The sequence below is a fragment of the Dermacentor variabilis genome, chromosome 4, assembly GCF_050947875.1.
Source record: "Dermacentor variabilis isolate Ectoservices chromosome 4, ASM5094787v1, whole genome shotgun sequence".
Lineage (NCBI taxonomy): Eukaryota > Metazoa > Arthropoda > Arachnida > Ixodida > Ixodidae > Dermacentor > Dermacentor variabilis.
Genome location: NC_134571.1, coordinates 74591879 through 74606018, shown reverse-complemented (window position 1 = coordinate 74606018; position 14140 = coordinate 74591879). Strand labels below are relative to the sequence as shown.

The 14140-nt window shown below is 48.5% G+C and overlaps 1 protein-coding gene across 10 annotated transcripts in view; it reads right to left on the bottom strand.

Annotated features, from left to right (window-relative positions):
* Positions 1-14140, bottom strand: part of LOC142579388 (tudor domain-containing protein 7-like) — a 161449-nt gene that overhangs the window by 72753 nt on the left and 74556 nt on the right. For all 10 annotated transcript variants that reach the window (XM_075689522.1, XM_075689521.1, XM_075689515.1 and 7 more), the window contains 2 exons: positions 7450-7580; positions 111-168 (listed from right to left, as the gene is read on the bottom strand). In XM_075689522.1, the coding sequence (XP_075545637.1) occupies positions 111-168; positions 7450-7580 (189 nt within the window). The remainder of the gene's footprint in view (positions 1-110; positions 169-7449; positions 7581-14140) is intronic.

Sequence of the window (14140 nt, the reverse complement as noted above, 5' to 3'; positions counted from 1 at the left end):
AACATGTGCATACCAACAGTGGTGTTTCAAACGAGCCTCGAGCATCCTTAAAATTGCTAGCACTATAAGATACTTAAACCAGAGCAATAGCAGGCAAAACAAATGCTTACCTGAACTGGAGACGACCGGTCACTGCCCCCACGTGGGTAGAGAATGCAGCGGCTTCCTCTGCCAGAAGAAGAGTCACAATACTATGATCAGTCCTATTAGGCATCTGACCTTGTGGCTTAAAATTTGTGCCAGTAAAAGAAATTTGATGAAAAATAGACAGTTCTTATGGCACTGTTCACCTCCACATGTTTCACCCTGCTCAATGCTGTGTAATGCTATCACTGTGGTAGCTGTACATTTTAAAGCAACTGCGCATAGAGATAAAACTCAAAATAACAAAGCTGGTAAAGCCCACTATTTGCTTCACTATACCAAAATTTTGTTATGTTATAACTCAATAACTCAGGCAATCAGAAAAAGCAAAATTAAATTAGAAAAAAATCATTTTTGTTGAATTTGAGAGTCTGCAACAAAAGATTTGGTTTCATGCAGTGTTGAAAATGTGTTCACATCGGCAGTACGCAGTGAAGCCAGCCATGCTTTCGCGTTCACTTCATTCTTATGGCTGATAGTTTTGCCTGCAGTGGGACGACACTATTATGGTATGCACCGGTAGTGAGAAGCTAACACTTTGTCTGGCTCTTGCTTCAACACTTCTCCAAAACTCGAAATTATGCAACCTCCAGCACTAAGTGCACGAGAAGACAGAGCTCAATGCCATGCTATCTCAGCTTGCCCACTCTTTGCACACTCAATGAATCCCCTTTAAGGGGGGACACAGCTTTCGCATTGCAAAAATTGGGCAACAAAGTAGGTTTTCTGAAAATCAAATTTTTCACTTCCCATAACCCTTTTTTCTATCCAATTCCAAAATATTGTTACTGAAAATCATGCAGACTTCCTCTAAAAAATTCAAGCTATCAAATTAGGCGAAAAATTTTGCAGGAATCACGAAAGAAGTGTTTTTCAAGCCATAATACAGTCGAACCCCGCTACAACGAACGCCGCTTCAACGAAATGTCTGGTACAATGAATAATTCTCAGTTCCCCGTCAGCTGCCCATAGGAGTCAATACATAAATATCCTCACCACAACGAAAACTTTTTCTTATGCCGTTCCGCTTTAACGAAATCTGACGAAGTAATTCCAGGCTCGAAATTTCATTTGCCGCGCAGGAAACGCAATTTCGAACATTTTGCACATGAAAAAGCGTCTGCAAAGTTAGCATCGCGTGTTGGCACCACAAGAAACTGCCGCTGATGACCGAGCATGGGGGCCGCCATTGCTCGATGCCGACGGCGATGAGACTGGCCTACCTTTGGGATTGGCTTGAAACTTTTTAGCCGCAGACAATCCAAAGCCGACGCTCAGTCGTCTCGTCAGTCCATGCTGCATCTCGGCGCCGTCGGTGCGTAGTTAGTGCTAATGCAATTGGCAGTTCGTGTTGTGCACGTGTTGCGGTGTTCGGTTTGATCAGAGAAGCCGTTCTGTTTTAGCGTGCTTTCCAACATGGCGCCGTCATGTCGAAAGTTTTTATCCTTGGAGGATAAAGCTCGGATCCTGGCCGAAGTCGCAAGTGGAGAGAAGAAAGGCGACGTTGCGAAGAAGTTTGGGATTTCTCCCAGTTCGCTGTCCACCATCTTGAAGTCAAAAGAAGCAATAGCGCAAGCTCTTGCTTCGGGCACATCAGCCAAGCGGAAGAAGCTGACGCCGTCGGCACACGAAGACCTCGACAAGGCTATGTACACGTGGTTTGTCGAGACGAGGGCGAAAAACATACCCATCAGTGGAAACGCCGTGCAGCAGAAGGCCCTGAATTACGCTTGCCTGCTGGGAATCGACGATTTCAAGGCGAGCACAGGCTGGCTCAGCAGATTCAAGGCCCGCCATGACATTGTCGGCAAGACGCTCTCTGGCGAGTCGGCATCGGCAGACACAGGCAGCGCATCCGCCTGGATCTCCACAAACGTTTCGGCGCTGTTGAAAGACTATGCCAAGTGTGACATTTATAACGCTGACGAGACAGGCCTGTTTTACGAGATGCTGCCGTCAAAAACCCTCGAAATGAAAGGTCAGCGTTGCCACGGTGGGAAACACAGCAAGAAGCGCGTGACCGTGCTGCTGTGCGCCAACGCGGACGGATCCGACAAGCGCCCACCGCTAGTCATTGGGAAGAGTGCGAGGCCCCGTTGCTTCAAAGGTAATAGGAGCCTTCCCGTAAAGTATGTCGCCAACAGCCGCTCCTGGATGACGCGGGCCATTTTCTCCGAGTGGGTCGCGTCATTTGACTGCGACATGAGGAGGCAGGGCCGGCGGGTGTGCTTATTGCTGGACAATTGCTCCGCCCATCATATTCTGGATGTGGAGCTCACAAATGTGGAGCTGAAGTACTTTCCGCCGAACTGCACTTCGATTATACAGCCACTTGACCAAGGTGTCATTAGAAGTCTGAAGTGCGCCTACCGCCAGCGAGTGATGCAGCGTCTCCTATTGAACGTGGAGACCGGTCGCGACACGAAGTTAGACCTGTACATGGCGCTGCAGATGATGGCTGCTGCGTGGGCTGCAACTGGACGGCCAGTTATCGCGAACTGCTTCACGCACGCTGGCTTCAAGCTAGGAGACCCAGACACCGACTCCGCTGAGGATGCTGCTGACTGCAACGGAGCAGTGCAACCGCCAGCAGACGTAATTGCATCCTGGGCGGCCCTTCAAGGTGCCGGAAGTGTGCCATCCAGTGTCGAGCTGGACGACTTCATCGACGCTGATGTCAATGTGATCGCCCGTGAAGAATTGAGCGATGAGGACATCATAAAAAGTGTCCGATGACGGGGGGCAGTCGGATGACGACGAAGTGCCAGACCTGCATCCACCGGCCACATCTCGCGTACTGGACGCGTTCGATGTCATCAGAAACAGCGTGGCTGTGCATGATGACGACGTCGCGATGCAGCTACTCGCTGAATGCGAAAATCGCGTCATGATGCTCCTAGGAAAAAAAGGGAAGCAGTCGACACTGCTTGATTTCTGGAAATAAAATTTTGTTTGTGGTTTACCAGTTCAGGTTAGCCATATTTTTGTGAATTTCACAACAACGAAATTTTCACTTCTACGAATTTTTTTTCGTGCACCGTCAATTTCGTTGTAGCGGGACTCGACTGTATCTCCGGAAAGGTGCAACCGAGTGCTGCCCATCTTGGTCTCTTTGGAAAGCGCATTTCTCAGTCTTCAAATGTGCCACTTCAGCTACCAGCTCCATACAGAAACAAGCACACAAAAAGCAAATGATTGAAGGTCGTTCTGGAGTCTCTGATTGACTCGCCATGCGACTGCAGCGAGGTTCACCATTGGTCCGGGGCTCGCTCAGTAGGGACGTCATGCGCTCTTTGCACCTTTCAAGGAGCAAACAGCAGACGCACAAGCTCTTTGCACCTCGACCACCGTGATATTGACAAATGTCGAAACGGGCACAACGTGGACATCACAGAAGCACAGCCGACCCCACTATTACTGGAAATTCGGAACCACGGCTGAGCAGTGCGAGCATAAGTACTTGAAACTTCACTTCCAAGTTTACTTCCAGACTCATCCTCGAACACTCGTGCCATCTCTCGTACTGCGCCTCAACCACTCTGACCGCCGCGGGCGCCAGGCCACGCCGCGAAGCCAGATTACAGGAGACGCGCTATGCGGGAAAAACATCAGGGGACGCACAAGAGTCGCGCATCCCCACACACTCATGCCATGCAGCGCACTGAATGATTGAAACTCCAGTGGTAGCTCGACGTCAGTGCGGTGCCTAAAATGGTCGCAGCGTGAGACTGCAACTCCACTTTAGAACAGAATGCAGCCAGGGCTACGCACGAGTTGTCCGGACTGCGCCGTGAGCCAGGTAGTTGCCGCCTTTCATTGATGGCTAGTAAACTTAACGAAAAACCCGTGCATCACACTTGGGCGATACTTAAAAACATAATGTTGCTGATGAAGTCTTCTTGCAGCGTCTGCCTTCACTTGCTGATGGTGGCAGCGCATGCTTGACTTCACGTACTCGTAAGGCGCGGTACCACTGGGTCGATACGAGACCGACAACACACTCACGCCAATAATTGCCCGACTATTCAGCACAGTGCGTCACCAAAACCATTCCCTCACACCAGGCTGACAACGACGCAACCGACAAGTGCGAGTTGTACTGCGACAGGCTTTCTTTTCGACGACACCGGCAAAATCAGCGTGCCGACCATCGTTCGACCAATCCTGCGTGACAAGCCGTCGAGCCGACAACACGATAGCAACAGTGCCTTCACTTGTATATATAATTATTCCCGCTCAAAGTGAGTCAAAACTTGCCTACGAAGTTGAAAAGCACAAGTTTAAACCCTCTCAAGCCGTGCACATGAAGTTCGAGGCAATGTTGATACTGTACAGCGAAGGTTAAGCCTGGTGCCGTCGTGTTGTATCCCCACTACCGGCAGACTTGAAATGAAATGTAAGCAGTTAGAATGAATGAAACTTTTTTAATACCGTAAAAACCCGCGTATAGTACGAGGTTTTTTTCCTGTTATTAGCGTCCCAAATTTCCGCCTCGTACTATATGCGGATCCGGACAAAAATTTCAAAGTTCGGCTCGAAGTTTTGGTTTCGTTATTGCTCTGTGGCTACGGCTTGGCTTCGTAATATCTGCATGGCTACGACTTGGCTTTGTTATTGCTGCCTGGCTACGGCTTGCCTTCGCTATTGCAGCGTGGCTACGGCATCGTTTCTTTCTTTGTTGAGTGCGGACCTTGGCAGTTCACGTGTTAACCGCGCTTCGCGAAGTGCATCGTTTTTAGTGAAGGAGCACGATGTCGGGGGCACGGAAGCAGTACTCGGCAGCTTTCAAGCGAAATGTGATTTTAGCGGCAGAGGAAATCGGCAACAGTGCGGCCGGGAGGCAGTTTGGCGTCACCGAGGGAAGTATCCGCGGATGGCGACGGCAAAAAGAAGCACTTTTCGAGTGCAGCGGAAAGCGACGAAGCTTTCGCGGCCCGAAGAATGGGGCATTCCCTGAAATTGAACTCAAACTGACGGAATTCGTCCGAGAACAGCGAGCCGCGCATCTTGCTGTGAGCGTGGAGCTCATGCAGGCAAAAGCCAGGGAGCTTGCGAGAGAAAAAGGCCTAACGAGCTCCACTTTCAAAGCAAGCAAGCATTGGGTTTATCGGTATATGTGCCGTGCAGGATTTTCATTGCGCCGGAGAACTTCAATTTCGCAAAAGCTGCCGGAATCATTTGAAGAGTTACTGGTGGCTTTCCAGCGCCGCGTTATTTCGTTGCGCAAGTTGAAGAACTTTCAGCTAGGGCAAATCGGCAATGCTGATCAAACACCAGTTTATCTGGACATGCCATCGCCCCTCACCGTGCACGAAAAGGGCTCGAAACAAGTTTGTGTCCGGTCCACTGGGAACGAGAAGACGCGTGTTACCGTCATGTTGTCATGCACGGCAGACGGCCGCAAGCTCCCGCCCTATGTCGTCTTCAAGCGCAAGACAATGCCGAAAGGTGAGCTGCCGAAAAATGTCATCGTTAAATGCCATGAGAAAGGGTGGATGAATGAGAGTCTTGTGCTCGACTGGATCAAGTCCGTTTGGTGTAGGCGGCCCGGTGCACTGTTGTCGTTCCCATCCATCCTCGTGCTGGACGCGTTTCGTGGCCATTTGGCCGACTCAGTGAAGAAGCTGTTGCGTGATTGTAATACTGAACTCGTCGTTATCCCTGGTGGGATGACGTCTCAGCTGCAGCCTCTAGATGTTTGCGTCAACAAGCCGTTCAAGGACGCGGTGAAGCGGTGCTACGCAGAGTGGATGCGATCAGGTGAACCTGCAGTGACGCCAACTGGGCGGCTGAAGCGGGCATCGCCAGCCACGCTGTGCAAGTGGATCGCGGACGCATGGGCGAGCATCCCAGAAGACCTTGTGCGTCGCGCTTTCAAGAAGTGCGGCATCTCGAACGCGCTCGATGGCACCGAGGACGAGTACCTCTGGGAGGATATGTCAGACAAGGAATTGTCCGATGAAAGCGCTGCGGAGGACGACAGTGAATGAAGTGCTAAGTCCGATTTAAATAAATGTTTTCCCCGAGTTTCTCTCACTCGTATTATACGCGGGTAAACCTTTTTTTTTTTCATTTCTCGTCCCAGAAATGTCACCTCGTATTATATTCGGGTTCGCATTATACGCGGGTTTTTACGGTAGTTCAGTTCGGCCTGAGCGATTTGAAGGCAACTACATTTCCCTTCGCACTGCGCAAACACAATAAGCGGCAAGCGGCGACACGGCGCTGTGCCAACATCTGTACGTCACCGCACCTACAGGCTGCCGGGCGCATTCGCTATGTAAATGGGTAGGTCTTTACGTGTTGTTATGCTGACACATTTATCAATTACAGAGATGTACTGTTTACCTCTGCGTCAAACAGGAAACAAGAAACGGTGCATTTGGTACACAGCAGCATAAACAAATGTCTCGCTGAGTTATACCAACAGTGTCAGTGATGGTGTTGCGTTTTTGCGAAAGAACATGACCTATAAATGAGCACTTAATTTATGCGTGCGCAGTTTTCTCTAATAATGTTTTATGGCACGCGCAAACTTTAAGTATGATGGAGTTAAACAAAAGCGAGAATCAGAAATAAATTAACAGCCAGTATTATGTTATCTCGATTACAGTTTCCGTTGTTTATGTGCTTCGGCTGCTCATATTATTTCGTATAGCGGTGCACCTTTTCCACAATATTTGGCACTAACAACGATCTGCGTCTGTAGATGTCAATGTAAACAAGTGCACCGCTGCGATAAATCCGGCTTGGAAGGCTGCGCTCGAAGACTTCTTGAATATGCGAAATGTCAAAATAATGTTTAAAAAGAATACAAAACGCGAGCTCCAAGTGCAGAAATCAGCAACAACAAATTCCAAGGCAGCCGTGTCAGCAACAGGAACTCAGAGTGCCAGAACTCGGCCACACTGTTTACACAACAGCACACTCAGGCCTGCTCACCCAGTAGTCACCGAGTGCTTCGTGGCTTCCACGAACGACATTCTGCCACGGAGAAGCCATTAATAATGATTCGCGATCCATGAAACGCAGAACTGGCACATACTCAATGTGGGCGCAGCTACACAAATCAACCAGCGAAAGCCCCGGCACCCTTCTTGAAACGTTTCCAGCGGCATGCGGCAGAGGGCAGCACAGGAAAGTGAAAAAGGCGGATTGAGCTTATATCTAGAAAGTATTTTCATACACATCAGTAGCTGGCCTTTTATGAAAGGGCATGAGCATCACCCAACGAGAGTTAAATCTAGCTGACACAAAGTACCCCTGCCCACAAAACACAGGAGTGCAGTTCTGCAAAGGGCATACCTCTCAATGTGGACAAGCTCAGACCTCACAAGGTGCTCAAACCAGCTCCCTGGAAGCTGCTCCGAGTAATTTTCTTTGTATAATGCTTCCACTCCTTCCTTGAGAATTCCATGTGGTTTACTTAGCACCAACTGAAAAAAAAATATATACATATATATACAACCACCATAGAGCACAGTGATAAGCACTACCTTCAATGCTGCTATGATGGAGCGCTAACAATTGCGTACTTCCGAAGAAATCTACTATCATATGGTAATGTTCAGCCACGGCTGCCCGCATAGGAATTTGGCCACCCTGCTTATTGCGCTGTAGCCATCCGGTTTCCCTAGTTTCAACTACTTTCATATTGAGGTACTGATAGTGCTTCAAGATGCGCAATTTGGATGTGGCTACTATCCGTCGGTCAAACTGGTGCAGAACAAAGTCGGTGCACAACATGTAGTACGGCCAGACTGGACCATATGGGTGTGAGCACGCACTCGAGCACTGTCGTGCACAAAGCAAACAGCGCACATATGCACTACAGTTGCATGTTGCTGCAGTCTGCTACATAGCGTAGATACCGTGGCTGCAGCAGGGCGCCACGACGAGTCTGCTGGCTGAGCATACTGCGGCTCGCTGAGGACAACTGCATTTGGCGCGTCATAGGCACCAAAATCAGAAGTAGTAGCATCTACGTGAGCATCCAAAATCAAATTTGAACTGCGCACTACGGTGACGGTCAAGAGGCAGAGAATTGCAGGCACGTCTCACACCACCATAGCCTTCACAGTGCAAGTAACTGAAGGAGCACAAGAACTGCAGAGGGTTTGTTTGACTGCGAATCACTCCGCTTCTGCTGAATGCATTTAAGTAATTTTTGCGTCAAAGTATCTCTGAAATAGTCTATTTTAACTTCAAACGCATCTCTCAATTTCGATAAGAAGTGATTCAGGGCCCTGTTAAGGAGCTGCCATGTGTTCAGAATCAGAATGCACCCTGCTTGGCTTAGGTAGAAGTCCACCACAGCCCGAGAGTCAGGCACATACCCAGGACATTTTTTTTTTTTTTGGGGGGGGGGGGTACCTTTACTAGTACAAATGTGAATAATGCCCACTATTCGCCACGAAGACGCGTAAACCCGTAAAAGAGAATTGAAATAAGGTGTTCCTCACGGGTATGCCTGTGAGATACACCTCTCCTTTACTTGACAAACAAGGAATCACATCAAACGGGCTTGCGCATGACAGAAGAACAGGAAGAACACTGCCAAGAACAAGTAAACAAGCAAAAGTGTAGAATAACGTTCTAGTGTGTGTGTGTGTGTGTGTGTGTGTGTGTGCGCGTGTGCGCGTGCGTGCGTGCGTGCGTGCGTGTGTGTGTGTGTGTGTGTGTGTGTGTGTGTGTGTGTGTGTGTGTGTGTGTGTGTGTGTGTGTGTGTGTGTGTGTGTGTGTGTGTGTGTGTGTGTGTGTGTGTGTGTACATTTACGGAACAATCACAGTTTTCCGATTCCCCATTTACTGCTCTACCAAGTTAAGTGCCAAAACCAACTCGTGTTGCTATTCGGGAAGCTGCGTAACGAGGCGTGGTCACCAGACAGACAACCAGACAACCGCACAGAGCGCAGGACGCTGCGGTTCTAGACGTACTGTGCCCACTGCAGAAGGTAAGAAAAAGACTCATAAGTGTAGAAGCATCATTCAAAACACATGGAATTATTCTCTACTTCCGGCCACGTTTTCTCTACTTCTTTCTTAAATAAAAGGATGTTGATCGATAAACAAACTTTACAAACAACGGTTAAATTTGTTAATGTTCGCTTTTCCTTCCTGTTTGGCTGTTGCTTTGGCTCTTTCCCTTGGTAGATTGCTTATTTTTCAACGCCTTGCGACTCTTGTTTCCAGTTGCCAATTTTGCAAGAAAATTGCTGTACAATTAGAGAAAAGCCAGACAACGTAACAGGCGACAGTCATATTGCTTCTGGGTTTAATGGTTATAGCAGGGTCTGATGATGGAAGCTGTTTTACATTATGTTACACCTTATGTAACCCATATCAAGGGTATACGGTTCCGAAGATCTGCCAGCGTCACGGCGAGCAGTCACTCGAGGAAATAATGAAGCAAAAGGAAAAGTTAAATGCAAGTGGCGTTTTCTCCAGCCGGCACTCTTTCCACTGGCATACGGACCAGCTGACTACGAACCGAATCCCTTTCTTGGTTCCTGGATCAGTCTAAACAAAGAATGTTGAACTAACGAAGCAACAGCGATGCACGTGATCATTGAATAGATGGTGACAACTGAACTCATCTGGAGTTAATTGTGCAGGCACCAAATCGATGAGAAAACTGGCCTTGCCAGGCCAGGAGAAGCCGATGAACTACCGCCATCCAAAAAGAGTGAAAAAATTGACAACCATTCCACTCTGTGAAGATGAAATGGCAGCGAGAGCTGACAACAGTCAAAGCTCTTAAACGAAAAGCAAAGTGCTTAACCTCTGCCGCGGATCGGCCCGAAGGTAGTGCAATGCCGAGCCGACCTGTGGCAAAGGTGAAGCAGGCATTAAGCCCTCCCCATACGTGGGCCGATCCGGACGGTAGTGCAATGCCAGGCCGACACGCGGTGGAGGTGAAGCAGGCATTAGGAACTCCCCATACGTGGGCCGATCCTGAAGGTGGTGCAATTTCGGACCCAACCGCGGCAAAGGTGAAGCAAGCGTTGAGCACTCTGCATACACTCTGCATACAGGGGGGAGGGGGAGGCACCCGCCCCCCTGGGTACGTGCCTGCCGAGAGTTCACAACCAGCACACTCATTCAGTTTTACATCTGCAAAGCAATAGCATGTAAAGCACTTTGCACACTTGCCTAGAGCACAGGTGCAGTGTGCTTGTGCCACCTACCACAGGCCGTTAAATCAAGTCATTTTTCTGAGCAAGCATAGTGTGTGATGGGCTCATCCCTGCGGCGCGTGCTGGTTTTCTCTCCACAATTAGCGTTCACAGCTCCTCATCAACCACAGCATCCTACATCAGGCAAGCCCTAGTGGTCATCAACCTGCTAAGGAATAGCCTGTCTTTATCCTATCATGCATTGTATCAGTCATTTGCACTGCATACAGCAACTAGCAATGGCCTGCCAATCAAGCAGAGCCTATGTAATGCAGGACTTCTTTTTTTCGGTTGTATTTCTTTCTTATCCACAGCTCACGTTTGACCTGTAATGGTTGACAAAGTGCAAAAAGAAAAAGAGATGGAATGGAATCATTATATTGACAAGTGTACATGTTTATCTTTCTCGGGTGACCACGTTTCAGCGCTTAACAAACGTTATCACACAGCGCAGGACGCGCCTGCATGTATAGGAAGTTTCTGGAATGTTATCGATGGTTCCATCCACTGTCTGTCACCGAACCTTGTGTGATCTGATTGCATGTATGTGCGACGCGAATAGTGTATAACTTTGTGCAAGACACGCAGGTCCCAGCGATTAGTCTGGAACATTCGACGATTGATGTATAAAAGACGACGCGCTTGACCCGTTGATCAGATTTTGACGATCGCCGACTGCGTTCGCCATTGTCACCGTTCTTTAAGTGTAGCCTGTTTTGTGGGCACAGGTTCGCCGAATAAAAGTTACTTTCATCTTTTACAGTATTGCTACTGTGTTCTTTATACGTCACTACCACGTGACGATATTATCCCTGCACAGCGGTCATGAAGAGGAAAATGTCGCGATCTGGTGACTTCCTGCATATAACACAAACACATACTGCCACTCATCGTTTTCACACTCTAGGCATGAGTACTAGGAGCTGTACTCATGATATTCGATTACAAATTGAACAGTCAGCCAGCCAGTAACTAAGGGCTATAGCAGTACACTACAGCAGAACCTCATTGATAAAATCCCATTTCGTACAATTTCCTGGCGCCAACTTTCACAATCAAGAACACAAAAATGATCTAATGCAGTTGCGTTTCATTTTTACTGGCTGATAAGTTCCCAGAGTATTGAGTACATTGCAAAACAGCAATTGCACGATACATTTTCCAGCTGGTAGATCCCATGTAAAGAAGAAAACGCGGAAGGTACACGCAATCGAAAACTGTTTCTGCCCGTTACAGCCTCAGTACTCACTCGCCCGTGTCATGTGAAAGCACCACGCACACTCGGTTTCCTATTCCATCACCAGCGAATCCTCTTGCACATCATCACACACCACATTCACAGCTATTGCTGCCAGCCCTACTATGATAAACATCTTTACCTATCTGTGTCACAGCACACGTGGCGTAGTGCCATTTGAAGTATACTGCATGCTATTAATAGGCGACAGCCCGAATGCACCACCGTTCCCTGTTGCAGGCAGCGCGAAGTAAGCATCACATTTTGCTCAGGCAGCATTGTATTCTGGCATCAGCCAACAACTCGATTTCGTTTGGGTTCCTCGCCGCAGTCTGAAAACACTACTACGCAATACAGGAACGAGAATGCAAGTATCAGGCCTCTCAAGTCCCATCAGCTTGCCATGTGTCGGCCTCTCGTACCGCAATGATTCATGCCGAGCGAGCACGTCAGAACTTCCCGCCAAAGTGCCCCACCCGAAGAGGCTACTGACTCAGACCAAATTTGAGGAGCACAAGCCTAAGCTTGCCAACGACGCAAAAATGACCCTGAGCATCTCTGGTCGCTTGTGCCCACCTACTCGGCAGGCATTGGTGCCTCGTGTTACAACAATTCGCACAATGCTTTGCATTACATAGATAACAACTACAGTCAAGTCCACCAAATTTTTTAGTACATTTCTCTCCAATTTTTTTTTTTCACAACGTATCAACAAGGTTCTACTGCACCTTGTTTTTTCCTCTAGTGTTGTTCTCCATTCACAACGTAAAGGGTCAACCAGACTATGCAACTCTTGCACTGTGTGCAATACCACATGGCTGAGAGTAAGAGATCAGTGTTTAGCAGGGAACAATGCATTAGCAGTGGCTACACTAAGCCTACTAATGTCATTTACAAGGCCAGCAAAATGTATCATGTCACAACGCAAATGGCTAGGACATGGAAGAGGAACTTGGAGCACTGAATTCAGATGACGCATCACAGACTATGACAAATTGGACAGATAAGTATGCATTCTTGTTCAGAAAGGTATCTGCTTAACATATATGAAAGTAAATAGTCGAAACATGCGCAGCTTTTGCTTGTTGCACGTCAACTGCACACTGTGGAGATGTGTTGCAACTTTTTTTTTATCCTCTCTCTTCTGTGCAGACTAGTGAGAACATACTTGGGTCCTGTCCTTTCCATAATAGAGAGGTTTAGAATTGGGGGCCCAAGCGGCTTGGGGACCCAAGAAAATTGCGCGCCACAAGTGCGCATGTGCAGAACCCAAGCCAGTCTTGGGTTCTTGCGTTCGCGTTAACCCAAGACCCAAAAATCGAAAACTAGCGTGGGCCCCCAAGCCGTCTTGGGCCGCCCTCGTGGGTGACAGTGATGACGTACAGCAGATGGTCGCAGAGCAAACTTTATTTACTTCAACTGATTTTCGCCATTTCACGCGGGTGAACTCACAGTTTTTTCGCAGCGCAACACAAGAAAACACCAAGAGCACTTCGCTTCGAGTGGCTTTGCTTGGCTTAGAATCGCACACGTAATTCGTAATACTAACCGGTACCAACACAGTGATTACGTTTCTAATATTCTTCGCTCTTTTTGCTCAAAAATGCATTCTATTCGTTTTCACTTGGAAGAAAAGAGGTTCCTTTTTTTTTTTCGCTTTCAAGCACCTTTCTATTTTCCACACTGCTGCGTCCCGAGCGCTCGACCTAACGCTGTCTGCATTCGACCCAATCCTCAAACTCTGCTGCTCATCTAAACCCAAGAGCAACCGACGCAACGCGGCTTGGGGGCCCAGTGCCTTGCGCCCCCAATTCTAAAACTCTCTAATGATGCCATGAGACAGGCAAAGCAGGCACATGATGAATTTGGAGATACAGTAAAACCTTGTTAAACTGTACCCGCTTAAACAGTAGTTTCGTTTTAAAAGTAGTAAAGTCAAATCCCCGACTCAGCGGCCATTGAACATAATGTATTTTGTATCCGCATAAACCGTACCAGCTTATTGCGTATGCATCAGTTAAAACGTAGCGTTTCCACTTTCGTCGCGCAAACACGGCGGTGCGTCATCTCCATCGGGCGGCCCGGCAGAACAACAAGCCTCAGAGATCGGAACAACGGCCTACAAGCGCCCTGTGCGTTTGCGCGTGCAGCCACATCAACATCAACATCATTTCGACGCCGTGCCAGAGAGCGTCATGCCGTCGTGCATGCCGAAGCTCGGATAAAAAAGACCCCGGGTGCTCAGCATAGAAGAAGAATTAGACATCGTCCGTGCTATCAAACGTGACACGAAGTCGGCGCTGGTACGCGACGGGGATCTGCTGTTGACTACGGTGTGTGGCATTTGGAATGCGAAGTTTCTCGGCAGCGCTGCTGCGACCGCGAAGACATGTCGGCTACAAGGCTCGACTTTTTGCCATCGTTGCCCCTGTTGTTGCCAAAGTGCCAACTAGCGACAGTGATGAGGACGACACGAAAGTGACAGCACGGGCAATTCAGGCCCTACAGTAGCAGAAGCTGCGCGTTATGTCAGCCTCATGGATGCAATTGTCGCGACGAAAACAGGGGCGTGATAACGTAACTC